This window comes from Sorex araneus, chromosome X (assembly GCF_027595985.1).
Source record: "Sorex araneus isolate mSorAra2 chromosome X, mSorAra2.pri, whole genome shotgun sequence".
In the NCBI taxonomy this organism is placed as follows: Eukaryota; Metazoa; Chordata; class Mammalia; order Eulipotyphla; family Soricidae; genus Sorex; species Sorex araneus.
Window position 1 is genome coordinate 212,351,828 of NC_073313.1, and position 15,391 is coordinate 212,367,218.

The 15,391-nt window shown below is 39.4% G+C and overlaps 1 protein-coding gene across 1 annotated transcript; it reads left to right on the forward strand.

The window, feature by feature from the left end:
• The first annotated feature begins 1 nt into the window (after position 1).
• PJVK (pejvakin) lies at positions 2 to 8,157 on the forward strand. The gene is made up of 7 exons (XM_055122797.1): positions 2 to 235; positions 2,252 to 2,495; positions 3,218 to 3,413; positions 4,538 to 4,679; positions 5,808 to 5,925; positions 7,582 to 7,680; positions 7,865 to 8,157. Exons 2-7 carry the CDS (start codon positions 2,285 to 2,287, stop codon positions 8,155 to 8,157), a joined length of 1,059 nt encoding a protein of 352 aa, XP_054978772.1. The 5' UTR covers positions 2 to 235; positions 2,252 to 2,284.
• Positions 8,158 to 15,391: the final 7,234 nt, after the last annotated feature.

The window sequence follows — 15,391 nt, forward strand, 5'->3', positions numbered from 1 at the left end:
CCCCGCCCCTCGTCCCGCCCCTTCCCGGTTCTAGCTCCGCCCTTCCCTTTGGCCACGCCCCTCCCTTGGGACCTAGCTCCTCTCCAGTTCCAGCCCGGCTCGGACTCTCCCTCTCCTCCTCCCCGGCTCCCCTCTCCTCCCCGGTCCCCGGGTTTCTAGCGCTCGCCCCTCCGAGATGGGGAGCCCACGGCCGCGGTTCCCGATCCCGGCTCTCTATTCGCAAGGCTCGCAATCTGTGAGGCCTGAAGCTCAGCCTGTTTTCTTCCCTTTGTTTTTGGTGGCTCTGGCGGTGTTGGAATAGACTAGGCGGGGGAGGGGGCGCTGCGCGTCACTTCAGATTTCCAGGTTCAGATGTGAGCCTTGAGCACCTTTCTGGGGCCCAGACGTGTGTGATTCGCGTTCCATCCGCCCCACTCCCCCCACCCTGAGGGCTGCGTTCGGCTCATTCCAAGCAGCCCCTCATGCTAGGGGCTCGCTGGGATGTCGGGAGACCCCTCCCCTCCTGTTCACTGGGCTCCATTGTCTTCTGAGCTCTGGTGGCGAGGGGGATGCTGGGCCGGCAGGTACCCGCGCGGGCGCCCTGGGTATGTGGACCGAAGCGGTCCTGTGCACCTGATGCGCAGCATATGCTCTTTCTGCGCACCTGTGTTGCTTTGTAATGGCGCTTCCGGGATGCATTACCTTTGGGGATCACACAGTGACTTTACTTGCGTCTCTTCTATAGGGACTCTGGTCTTTATGTGCCTTCCTGTGATCTAGAAAATTGCTTTGCACGGTACTGTTCGCACAAGAGACATTACAGGATAGTCTTTATTTTTCGCTGGCGAGTCCTGGATCCTTCAGAGTGTATACGGGGCCGGGGTTGGGGTGGGAGGGGAATGGTCAGATTTTAATCAAATTGATTTGTATTAGAGACTTGAATTAACCCTATTCTCTCTTCTCTCTACCCGTTCTACACGTGCCTATCAATTACTATTCATGATGTTACATTTTAATAAATATTTCGTTGTAAGAACCACATAGCCACATTTTCCAAACACTGACCACTTCACTATGGCAATTCAAAATTTCTCTGATTTGTAGCTAAAATTTACCTTCAGTCACACAATTTCTTTACAACAAATTAACACCTTAAGTCGCTCTTTATTTTAAGTTTTATATTTTTATTTATATATTTATTTTTTTGAAGGGGGAAAGTACACCCATCAGTGCTCGGGGCTCACTCCTTGCAGCGCTCAGTGGACTATATGGGGTACCTAGAATTGAACCCTGGTCAGATTCAGGCAAGGCAAACAAGTTACCAGCTGTACTATCTCGCAGGTACCTTAAGAAGCTCTTTAAGGATTGCGTAATTGGGAGGGCCAGAGTGATAGATACAGTTGGTAGGGTATTTGCCTTGCACATTGCCGATCCTTGTTCAATCCCCAGCATCCCATATGGTCCCATGAGCCCCACCAGGAGCAATTCCTGAGTACAGAGCCCGGAGTAATCCCTAAGTATCTCTGGGTGTGATCCAAAAAACCAAAATATAAATAAAAATAAGGATTGCATAACTAGGATAATGATGAAACTCAAAATGCAGGTGTGACCCCATTTCAAAAAAAGTAAGCTTGATAGTGATCACCTATGTCATAGTTTATAATTTATATGCAAATCTAGCATTATTTTATTATTTCCGAGCTGGCATGCAATTATGTAATGTTCCTATATTTTATGCTAATAAATTGGTTTTATAAGCAGAGAAAATCAATGAAATGCTCAAAATAATTGAAGACTATGTAAGGCTTCCAAAGAATACTATTTTTGTTGCCAAAGTTGATATGATGTAGTAGTGAGGGAATTCCCTTCGGTCTTAGGTGCCCTGTAGTTGATATCAGGGGTTAATGTCAGTGTTTAATTTGTTCTGTACTCCATAGGGCTAAATGCATCTCAAAAATTTGGCAAAGTACTATCAGACCTGACTCTCATCAAGGACTTTGCTAGCATTTTAAAATAATTACCTTTCTGTGCCTATTTAGTGCTACAGGCTGTAATTCCAAATTAGACTCACTTTTAGTTGTATCATTTTACACAGTTGATATATAATTCATTATCTGAGACACCAGGGGAGGCAGTGAAGTGAATTGTACACTGGTCAACTATCTGGTGGAACCATGTTTCCTATTTTTTAACAGATATAACTATATTTAAGATAAAACAAGGCTTAGTTTTGTGCCTGATTCTCTTTGAAAATATGAATTTGCTCTCTAAGTGTTCCAGGTGATGTTTTTGGTACCCTATTACTATGTTTGCTGCTGCTACCAAGAGCTTTGTCAAACAAGTTGGAGATGGAGGGAGATTAGTTCCTGTTCCAAGCCTCAGTGAGGCTGACAAATACCAGCCTCTAAGTCTTGTGGTAAAAAAGAAGCGATGTTTTCTATTTCCCAGATACAAATTTACCTCAACACCTTTTACTCTGAAAGATATTCTTATAGGAGACAGAGAAATTTCAGCTGGTAAGTTTTCTTCCTTTTTATTTTTCAGTTGCTAAGTTTCAATGTCTGTTTAGGAGAGACAATTCAGCTATATCATTGATAATCTAAACATAAGTTGTAAATACTAATGTTTCTACTTTTTTTCCCATTACATTTCATTGATAAAAGAAATTTTATTATAGCAGCAATATCATTAAAACTAACAATTCCTAAAGTTTATATAATCCTGTTTCTTATTGATTGAATAATCTTCAAACTGTTTTGTAAATTATGTTTTAATTATTTTATAAGTTATTTTAATCAAATTAGGCTATGATGTTAGAAGTGTCTTTATTCATAAAATGATGCTTTTGTCCAGTCTTACCTATGTTAGTGTCACATGAGATGAAAGTAATTTTTCTTTATTTTGTATTAATCAGTTAAGATTTTATAGTTGATAAACTAAAACATATTTTACAGGCTAGAATACAAAATAAATGAACATTCTGACACTCATAAAAATGTTTGGGTTGGTTTTTGTTATTTCCAATTACATAGCCGATCTTGATAGTTAAGAAATTGTTGGCTGTATTTGAATTAATCTAAGGATTCTGGATATTTCTTTTTGTTGTCAAATTAATTGAATTGTTGCTTTTTATCTTAGTTTGGGTAATGGAGCCACATAGCAAATTAATGTGTTATCAATATGATCTATATTAGATGCATTCAAGACAATGAAAAATACTAATTTTCTTTTTTAAAAGGTGTTTCATCTTACCAATTACTGAATTATGAAGATGAATCAGATGTCTCCCTCTATGGAAGGCGTGGCAACCATATTGTGAATGATGTTGGGATTAATGTTGCTGGGTCAGATTCCATTGCAGTAAAAGCTTCATTTGGTGTAGTAACCAAACATGAAGTAGAAGTTTCAACATTACTCAAGGAAATTACTACACGGTCAGTACAATAATCCTTTATTTACTTGTCTTTTCATCAGATATTTTAATTATATATACTTTATTATAGTCTCTGGATGTTGGCCATTGATGGGATTACATGGCGCCGGGGACAGTCTCTGGGTGTGACTGCCTGTCTACTGGAAAATGGGGGATCAGGGTGAAAGAGGCCCAGTCCATATCCGAGCAGCCTTGGAGATCTCGGCTCCGGGTCCCACACACCTGGGTTCCTCCGCCGGCTCCCTGATGCATGAGGCTCATCCGAACGTGTGGAGTATGGCCCTGACCATGGCCGTAGTTGGGTTCCGGAGATCCTCAACTGTCGAGGCTCTGCTGGGGGGTGGAGAGGGAAAAGCAACCCATCCCCTCCGAGGGGCCTGGGTGAAGACAGTCAGGCTATAAATACCAAGCTCCCAGAAGCGTGACATCTAATAGCCTAGTTCTCTCTCTTGGAGAACCAGACAAGCTACCGAGAATCTATTGCCCTCACAGGAGAGCCTGCCAAGCTTCCCATGGCATATTCATATCCAAATATAGTAAAAGATATATACATACCTCTCGGAGAGCCCAGCAAGCTACTGAGAATATCCTGCCCCCATGGCAGAGCCTGGCAAGCTACCGATGGCGGATTCTATAAGCCAAAAACAGTAAGAACAAGTCTCACATGGAGATGTTACTGGTGCCCACTCGAGCAAATCGATGAGCAACAGGGTGACAGTGACACAGTGATTATTACCAAGAGTATCTTAAACATTCAGGTGATATTTATAGGCATAATATGACTGACTTGTTTGAAATTAATAATGTATCTAAACTTTGAATAGTAGATACTCAAAATCCTTTAAAATTTTCCTGAAAATTGCTTTGGTTCTGCTAAGTTATTTGATAAAAAAGAATATAGGAATCTGCTGCAACAAATGTTCAAAGAGAATCTCTCAATAGGTTCCTAGAATCATGTTTTAAGAAAATAGAAAGAAGAGGAATATCATTCTTTAGAGCACACTTTCTCTGATTTATATTAGACCTGCTTTGATTAGCTCTAAAAGTGGACTTCGATAGTGAAAAATGTACTTGAGCATATGTAAACGGATGTTTCAGACCCTTGTGAATGATTCTCTATTTCAGAAAAATTAATTTTGACCACAGCTTGATACGTCAATCAAGGAGCAGCAGAAAGGCTGTGCTGTGTGTGGTCATGGAAAGCATTCGAACCACACGGCAGTGCTCACTGTCTGTGCATGCTGGAATTCGTGGGGAAGCCATGAGGGTAATGAGTCATATTCATTCGGCTGCTTTGACTACAGAGCTGCAGTGGAAATTTTTTTCAAGTACTCACTTTCAATGAGACTGGTGTATTTTGTCAATTTTTTTTATTATGAAGCTGCAAATACATACAATAATTTCTATAGTAATTTTTTAAATTTAGGATAGAATATGGGTCCTACACAGTTCAAAACAACACTAATCATGGGAAATAATGTGCATGCTGGAGTCATTCCTATTTCAATTTAAATGCTATTTTAAGAATAGAAATAAAGAATTTATGTTAAACTTTTTAATTATGTCTTTTATCATTACTTTAAAGTTATATCTACTTATAAATTGATTTCTAAGATGATATTGTCGATAGCCAAATAAGTTCCATTCTATGTTAAATCTTTTTCAAAAATCATGAGGGGTCAATACATAGCATAATAGTAAAGTATATGTCTGAGGTCCTGCCTTTAATCCCTGTCCTCCCCACAACAAAAGATCATGAAGATTATTTGTATATAATTTTTTAGTTCAACTGTGATGTTATTCGTCCTTGTGGTTCAGTGATGCATACAATGACCTGATTGGTTTTATTAAAATAAATAGTTCAAAAGATAGTTTCAATAATTCTCTTTTTAACTCTTGGCAAATATAAGTTCAGTCCACTATATTCATCTGCCCACCAATTTCTCTGTAGTAGGATTATTTTGGGGGCATGAATGGAAACATTTACTTATTTTTTGCTGATTGCTTTGGAAGATAAGTTGATGATTGCTATGTAAAACTGCTGAAATTTCTGGGGAGAGACAGGTAGGCTAAGAATAATTGTGGTCTTTAAACACAATGGTTTCTAAGATGTACAGTTGAAAGAAAAAGGCATTTCTGCCTGAGAGAATTTACCGATGTGGGAGCACTAATCTTTGTCTCGTCTACAAAGTGAGAGGGGGGAGGTATTCCTAACAGAGCTCATGAGTTCCTATTGGAGCTTTTGGACTTCTACTAGAAACTGTTTAACTATGATAGTTATTTCTGTTTTTTTGTTTTGCTTTGTTTTTAATGTTTATAAGGGTGTTTTGTTTCTCTGTATAGTGATCCTTACATGTTATATCCCTTAATGATGTTGTTTATTTCTTTAATATAGTTCCATTTTATGGACGAACAGAATCCCAAGGGAAGGGACAAAGCTATTGTTTTTCCAGCACACACAACCATAGCTTTCAGTGTTTTTGAACTCTTCATTTATCTGGATGGTGCCTTTGGTGAGTACGTGAAAAAGTAAAGTAATTACATTGTGAAAGGAATCTTTGTAATAAGTTTAGAATTGTGATGCTCTCAATTATATCAATTGTATATACTGATAAGGTAACTGTCCCTGTTTATCAAATGCCTCTTCCATTTCTTGGTGAAGACTGTGGGCTCTCTATTTCCCACAAATAGCCAAAATGAATCTACCAAGTATTCTTTCATTTATCTGGGGAAAACAATAAACCCTTGAAGAGGTAGTTCTTGATGATGGCAAACAGAGGACAGGTAATAGTAAACCTCAAGATGTCGGGGGGTATCAGGAGACAAATCTTCCACCAGTTCTCCCCATTTTCCCAGCTATCTTACCTCTCTTTCTCCTCCAGCTTCTTAATAAGTAACCATAGCAGCCGGAGAGATAGTACAGCAAGTAGGATGCTTGCTTTATAAGCACAGCTGACCTGGGTTGGATCCCTGGCAGCCCATATAGTTCCTTAAGCATTGCCAGGAATAATCCTGTATGATGAGCCAAGTATAACCTCTGAACATCGCTGCATGTAGTACAAACCAAAAGAGGTAACTTTAAGGGCCAGAGAAATAGTGTAAAAATTAAGGCACTTAGCTTGCTACAGCTTGGCTCAGCAATCAGTTTTCCAAATACTGGCTCCTTGGGGTATCCCCGAGCACCACCAGGTGTGGCCCCCCAAATCAAATGATAATAATAATAATAATAATAATAATAATAATAACTTTATGAGTAAAATACTTCTTTTAAGATAGTCACATTGCATACTACCTGAGGTGCCTTCAACTTCAGAGTTTTTCATTTCACCGGTCTTCAAGATGCAATGGCCAGACCACTGAAGTCTAGTGCTGCCCTAAAATATGGGTAGGGAGCTGGTTAACTAGGGCAATCAATAAACATTTTTAGAGTTTTTTTTTGTTTCTGTACTTTGAGGGTAGGGGTATAAAAGGAGTTCAGAAACAAAATCACATGCTTCACTTCAGTTTTTTTTAACTTTAGATGTAGGTCTTGGTAATTATATTGATAAGGGAGAAGTGTGAACTGACATGCAATAGACATAAAAATTTTAAGTGTATATAAACTACAGCCAAATGCTCTATCCTATAGGTATACTTAGGTGTATGTGAAAATATGTAAATATATTAAGTGGAAACATCCACAGTCTGTTATTAGCATTTAGTTAAATAATGGCATATTCACACAATAGAATACTCTGAAACCATGATTAACAAATGAAAAAGCATATGGATCCTGGCATGGAATAGCCTCAGAGATATTTTTAATATATATATATAATATGTAACAGTCCCAATTTTATAAAAACACATATATACATATTACTTTATCCCTATAAAACAGTATGAAATTTGTAAATTGTATGGAACATTTCTGGAATTAGACACAAGAAATTAACAGTAATTACCTTTGGAATGGAGAACTGAGGTGTCAGAATTGAACAAACAGAGACTCATTTTTCACTGTATTTTATTTCTCTATTCTTGAATTTTGTGCCATATTTCTTTTCCAGAAATATGTGAAATTTAACTTTAACAAGTGCTTTGAATGGCATGTACCAGAATTCATTGCCCACAACCCAAACTCCCAGTGAGCTTTTTCAGTAATAATATCTTTTGATTTTTTTTTTTAGACCTTTGTGTCACTTCAGTGTCAAAAGGAGGATTTGAAAGGGAAGAAACAGCAACATTTGCAGTGCTCTACAGATTGAGAAATATACTTTTTGAAAGAAGTATGTGCACCGAGGAAATATTCAATTATATTTTCTGGGATTAACACATGTGGTATATATACAGTAATCTTGTCTGCTAAGGAAGAATTTTAATGCAAAAGCTAAAATGACTGTATTTTGAAATGTAGCTCAGTTATCTATGTTTAATTATTTCTAATGCATGTCTCTATTTTTGCTCTTTCAGATAGAAGGGTGATGGATGCCATTTCTCGTTCACAACTTTACTTAGATGAACTTTTCTCTGACTACTATGACAAACCTCTCAGCATGACTGATATTTCACTTAAGGAAGGGACTCATATCCGAGTCAACTTACTTAATCACAACATTCCAAAAGGACCTTGCATACTCTGTGGAATGGGGAACTTAAAAAGGGAGACAGTTTATGGATGCTTTCAGTGCTCTGTGGATGGGCAAAAATATGTAAGACTTCATGCAGTTCCCTGTTTTGATATTTGGCACAAGAGAATGAAATAAAATGAAAAATGAATACACGTGGCTGCTGATGTACGTCCTACTGTGCCACCGAAATTATCAAGGTTCACGTTAATGAATTATACCAAATTTAGAGGGAAAGAAAATGTAAACCGTGTACAAAGTGTAAATGGTAGCAGTCTCTGCTGCATAAATTATCATGATTGATGTAACTTATGTTAAGTAAAGCTTAAATATAAAGTATAGAATACATATACTTTTTTTTTTTGCAGTGCCAAAGCAATGCTCTACCACTAAGCCACATCTCTGGCCTAAAATTCTTTCATAAAGTTGCCATTCAGTGTCTAGGGAGACAGTAGGTAGGGCACTTGTTTTGCATATGGCCGACCAGGGTTTGATGGTATGACATATGATCATACCATATCATAACATATGATCATGACATATGATCATGAAATATGATCAGGTATGACATATGATCCCCTGAGCCCCGCCAGGAATGATCCCTGAATGCAGTGCCAGAGCACCACTGGGGTGTCCCCCAAACCAAAAAATCTGTCATTCATTCAAGGACTATTTTGTCTATCATTTTATAACTTTATACATAGAATTTTCTAAACAGCAGCTTCAATCTACATTTAATTCAGTATTTAAAGATGATAAAATGCACTGTGGTAAATTCATGGTGGTTTGACGATAGCCCTTGGTCTGGTGAAATGAGGAAAATGTATTAATAATTCAATGTTATCCTAAATGTTTAATAGCAGTATCAGATTAAAGCATACTGAACTCAGCTTGGCATTCTGTATGTCAGTTAGCATGGTGACTGAGGCTGCCATACTGCAGTGTACATATGCCCACAACTTTTGTCTTTATACAGATTCATTACTGTTATTTTAATGCTGTTAGCTAGAGTAAATTTACTTTTCTCCTTAAAAGAAATAAAACAGGGATCAGAGCAATAGTACAGCAGGTAGAGCGTTTGTCTTGCATGTGGCGAACCCTAGTTTCATCCCCAGCACCCTCTATGGTCCCCGAAGCCTGCCAGGAGAGATTCTTGTGTGCAGAGCCAGGAGTAAACCGGGAGCACTGATGGTTGTGGTCCCAAAACAACAACAAAATGTTAAAACGTTTTGACATTTAGTCCTGAGAGATATGTTTGTTTGTATTTCTGAGCTATACACAGCTGAGCTCAGGGATTAGTCTTGGCTCTGCACTCAAGAATTAATTACTCCTGGGGCTGGAGCAATAGCACAGCGGGTAGGGTGTTTGCCTTGCACCGGGTTCGAATCCCAGCATCCCATATGGTCCCCAAGCACCGTCAGGAGTAATTCCTGAGTGCATGAGCCAGGGGTAATCCCTGTGCAACGCCGGGTATGACCCAAAAAGGGAAAAAAAAAGAATTAATTACTCCTTATGGGATGATATTAGATGCCAGAGATTGAATGCAGGTTGGCCACCTGGAAGGGAAACACCCTACCCACTGTACTATTATTCCCGCACCAAAATCCTGAGATCTTTATCTACTCTTAAAGACATCTTTTGAATTTTTTGTGTACAAGCTTATTAATCTAAATTATTAATTTTATACCTCCTAAAATAATTGAAAAGCATATTAAAATTCTAGAATTTAAAAATGTATTACAGCACTAACTATAAGGTCTGTGCCTATGAGGACATAAGGCAATCGAGTAAAAATATAGAGAACAATACATGTAGAATTAATAGAATTTAAAATGTGACAAAAGTTTCAGAGTAAATCTCCATGCTTGTCATATGTATGTATATGTTTGCATATATATGTACACAATTATAATTTTAATATATAATTGAACTTAGATTTCATTCTTGCAAGAATGAATATATGATATAAACTCACCCACAGGAGTCAGATGTAAAGACTTTTTTTCCCCCTAAATTTTTAGCCACTGTGAGATTATAAAATTATTATTGAGGCATACATTGATTCAACCCCAATCTCTTCATCAGTGCCCACTTACCTCCACCAATCCCCACCCCCATTTGCCTCTCAGCCACCAGTCTGACTCTATGAGGGGCACTTGTAAAATATGTTTTTGCACTGTGGTTTACAATACTGTTGCTGATAGTTTCATAAATAACACTACCATTTTCAGCACCGTCTCCTCCTCCTGGTTGAACGCATTCCCTCTGTTGTAGGCATTGCCCTCTCTCTGTCCTCTCCCCCCGACCACCCTCAGGTGACTTGTTTCCTATTGAAAACCAGTTCTTGGGGCTACAGTGCCACCCAGCAGATCAACCTATACCTGCGGAGTGAGTGTATTAGCAGCCTGATGGTGACTTTAGGCTTCCTGATACCCCCAAATTGTTGTTGTGCCTCTGGCCAGACCCCAACAACTTGGGACCAAGTTTACCAAGAAATTAAATGGCCAAAAGTTTGGTATGTGGGAACCATGCCCACAAACCACCTCCAGCTCAGTTTACAAACCCATTTATTGGCCTTGCTTCAGAGACCCATAAACCTCTAAAGAGATTAAAATCAGGCCATTTAAAGTGCATTAATGGCCATGATCAGAGACTTACAAATGAATCTTGGAAGAGAGCAGCACGCCACAGAGACATCTCCCTACCCTGCACCATGCTGATTTTACCAGGGCATCTCGGAGGGGGGCAGGTGTGTCCCTCTTCCTGCCCCAAATGAACCCCAGCAGCTGCAAACCTCCAGAACCTAATCCCAGCCTGCTCACGGCGACCTTCACAGACTCATCCCAGGCCCCCCACGCACCCCTCCCCTCATGAGGGAGATCATTCTGTGTCAGTCTCTCTCCCTCTAACTTCACTCAGCATGATCATTTCTAGGTCTCTTCATGTTTCACTAAACTGACCTTATCTTTTCTTATGGCTGATAATATTCCACTGTGTATGTACAAGTTTCTTTACCCAATCTTTATCTATTCTTGGACATTTGGGTTGTTTCCAGATTTTGGCTAATATAGATGATGCTGCAAGAAACATAGGATTTCAAATATCTTTTCTCCATTTTGGTTTTGGACCCTTGGATTACATTCCAAAAAGTGGGGTGCCTGAGTCAAATGGAAGCTCAACTTCTAGATTTTTTTTTAGCAATATCCAAGGCTAGACCAGTCAACATTCCCACCGGCTATGAATGAGATTCTCCCTGCATCCACTCCAGCATTGGTTGCTCTTGTTCCTTTTGATTTGTGCCAACCTCTGTGGTGTGAGATGATTCCTCATTGTTTTTATTTTCATCTCCCTGATCAAAATCAGAGCATTTTTTCATGTGCTTTTTGGCCATTTGTACTTATTTTTTGAGGAAGTTTCTGTTAATCTTTTCTCCCCATTTTTTTGATAGGGTTGGATTTTTTTCTTGTAGTATTCTACCAATGCCTTGTATATCTTAGATATTAACCCGTTATCAGATGAGTGTTGGATAGATAGTTTCTTTTTTTTTTTTTTTTTTTTGCTTTTTGGGTCACACCCAGCGATGCTCAGGGGTTACTCCTGGCTTTGCACTCAGGAGTTACTCCTGGCGGTGCTCAGGGGACCATATGGGATGCTGGGGATCGAACCCGGGTCGGCCGCGTGCAAGGCAAACGCCCTACCCGCTGTGCTATCGCTCCAGCCCCTGGATAAATAGTTTCTCTCATTCTGTGGGCTGTCTCTGTATCCTGGTTATCATTTCCTCTGAGGTACAGAAACTTCTTAATTTAATGCAGTCCTATTTGTTTATCTTTGCTTATACTTGGTCAGCCATTTCATCTTTGAAGATACCTGTAGCGTCCATTTCACGAAGAGTTCTGCCTAAAATTTCCTCTGTAACATATCAGACAAGTCCCTAAAAAAGAGACATTCATTTTTATTCAACTTTTGTGTATGGCATTAGAAAGAGATCTGTGTGTGTGTATGTATGTGTTTTCATGAGTATCCTTATAGGGACTGCATTGAATCTGTACAATGTACAATGCTTTGGGGAGTATTGCTATTTTGATATTAATCCTCCTAATTCATGCACAGGGGTTGTGTTTTCATTTCCTTGTGTTCTTATTTCTAGAAGTAGTATTTTGTAGTTTTCTCTGTATAGATATTTTACCTCTTTAGTTAAGCTGATTTCAAGGTACTTGATTTTCTGAGGCACAATTGTAAATGGGGTTTTAAAAAATCTCTATTCTTCTTCATTATTTGTATAAGGGAAAGCCATGGACTTTTAATTTTGCAGCCCCATTACTTTACTATATAAATCTATTGTTTCTAGCAGCTTTTATTTTGGTAGTCTTTAGGATTTTCTAAATATAGCATCATATGATCTACAAATAGTAAGTGCTTGACTTCTTCCTTTCCTATATGGATGACTCAGTATCTTTTCCTTGCCTAATAGCTATGGCAAGTACTTCCAGTGCTATGTTGAACAGAAGTGGCGAGAACAGGAAATTTTGTCTTGTGCCTGATCTTTGGTGGAAAGGTTTTAGTTTTTCCTTATTGAGTATAATATTTGCTGTAGGCTAATGATAAATGGCTTTGACTACGTTGAGGCCAGTTCCTTCAATTTCCATTCTGTTGATTTTTTTTCTTATCATGAATAATGCTGGATCTTGTCAATGCTTTCTCTGTATCTACAGATATGGTCATATGATTCTAATTTTTTTCTTTTTTTGATGTGGTCTATTATGTTGTTCGACATGCATATGTTAAACCAACCTTGTATCCCTTGGATAAATCCCACTTGGTCATGATCCTTTTGATGAATTGTAGAATTCTATTTGCTAGTATTTCTAAGTCCTTTTTAAAAAGGACATTTAAAACTATTTTGAGGACCAGATAAATAGTGCAGGTGGTTTTGCATTTCATTCAAACTGGCGAACCCCAGTTTGAATCCTCAGTACCACATATGGTCCTTGAACACAATTGCCAGAGGTTACTCCTGAGCAGAGTCAGGAATAGTGACTGAGCACCACCGGGTATGGCAACACTCACCCAGATAAACATAAGTGTTTTTATTATTATTATTATTATTATTATTATTATTATTTTGATTTTTGGAACACACCCAGCAATGCTCAGGGGTTACTCCTGGCTCTGCACTCAGGAATTACTCCTGGCAGTGTTTGGGGGACCTTATGAGATGTCGGGGACTGAACTCAGGTCGGTCGCATGCAAGGCAAACACCCTACCCACTGTACTATTGCTCTGGCCCCAACATAAGTATTTTAAATAAAAACAGTGGGACATGAAAGTTAAAGCTACATACACATTGTACATTTTCATACTTTCCTACATATGAAATAGGAAAAAAAGTTCTAACATCCTCCCTCAAATATGACTTTTTGTTTGTACCAGTATGATCTTCTGTTGCATCACTTACCTTGTATTCTCAAATTGGATCACACAACCTGATTTAATCTTGACACAAAATTGCCATGGCAATGTAATTATTATATCTTCATTTGATTTCTCTTTTATCCCCATGTGTGAAATAAATCCGACACATGCACAAGAAACTTAAATATTAGTTTATAATGCTCATTTGTCATTAATAACAAGAACATGGTGAATTGAAGTGACATAGGAGAGATAGATCTAGAAAAAAGGGAACTTAAAACTATCAAGACATCAGATTGAGATTGGAGACAGGAATATGGATCAGAGTTTTTAAGTCCCTAATTCTTTTCTCAGTACCGCTGGGTATAGCTTTGGTGGTCCCCATTATCACCAGGCCCAAGCAGAAGCACTGAATGATCAGGTCTAGCTTATCAGGTCTAACATTGCCAGGCTGAATATCAAGGCTCCCAGCAGGGCTCCCCCCAGTTCCCAATTATATATATTTTTGTTGTTTGGTTTTGTGCCACATATGGTGTGTAATCTCCAGGACAGCCAAGGGAAAGCCCTGCGGCTCTCTCACTCTCCGCCTGTGTTGGGTGGACTCGGGCTACTCCCCCACACAGGGTGGCCCATGGCATGGGTGGATGGAGGAAACAAGGGCCAAGCTGGTTGATGATCAGTTGCCATTTATTCCATCCTCACCATGCGCCTGTTCCAGTCTCACTAAGCTCCCCATTCTAGTCTCACATTGGCCCTCATTCCCATCTCCTCTCATCTCTCCCACTCATCTCTCCTCGCTCCATCTCACAGCCTTGTCTCTCTTCTCTCCATGTACCTGCTCCTGCATTCTTCCCCTACATCTTCTCCCTCTGTTCCCCTTGCTAGTCTCTCCATGCTCTATCTTGCTGCCCTGATCTCTCTCTCTCTCTCTCTCTCTCTCTCTCTCTCTCTCTCTCTCTTCACTCTCTCCCTGAATTGGAGGTAGCACATCAACATATCAAAAGCCCCTCCTGACTACCCCTCAGGCTCAAGGGCTGAAATCCCACCTAGGGGTCTTTCTCCTCTCCTTAGTCCAATAGGTTAATTAACATCTTAATTGACATCTTTATTCTACTTCTCATATTATTTTGTATGGACACAGTAAGAGATATATCATTAAGCTTGTAGGGTGGCTCTCCTTGGGACATCTCACCACAGACTCAGACAACAGTGCTCAGGCCAGATTAGTCTTTCCTAACCCTAGCAGGGTCCTAATCTGTTGTTACTTTTTGGATCATGACAGAATTTGTCCATGACCACGCTCTTAACTTATAGTTAAGTATTATGGTGCTTTGGCCAGGCCTATTTTGATGCCAGGGTAGATCACGGCTTGCCCTGGGTCCATCCAGTCCCTCACCAGAACTCTGCTTTTGGGGTGCTAGGAAATAAGGGCAACTGAGGCTTAAGTGGAGAGAACAGATGTCCAGGAGGTACTATTATCTGAAGTAAACTAATTTCCAAGTTATAAAAGAATAGCATTAACTGTCTTCCTGTGTCTATACAAAAAGGACATTGCTCTGAATTAACTATGCACAAAAAAAACAATACTTTTCTTTCTAAGTTAACAGAGCACAAAGAAAGAGGTTACAAATAAACAGAGGGATGGGAGCACTGTGGTGGGAGTAACACAATAAACCTAAGTTCTCTGTGGCAAGGCAGAAAGGACAAACCAATATTATCCTACAGGATGGCAGTGCTCATGGCTTACTCCTGGTTCTGTGCTTTGGGATCACTCCTGGTGGGGCTCAGAGATCAACCTGGGTTAGCTGTGGAAGGAAAGTGTCTTCCCCACTGTACAAACTCTCCAGTGCAGGGATGATAGATATTTCACTATAAAGACCTAGCAGGAAGAAGAGAGGCACATCTATAGTTGTATAAACACACAAAAAAGAAAGGGTGCAGGGGGCACCACACTGGGCAC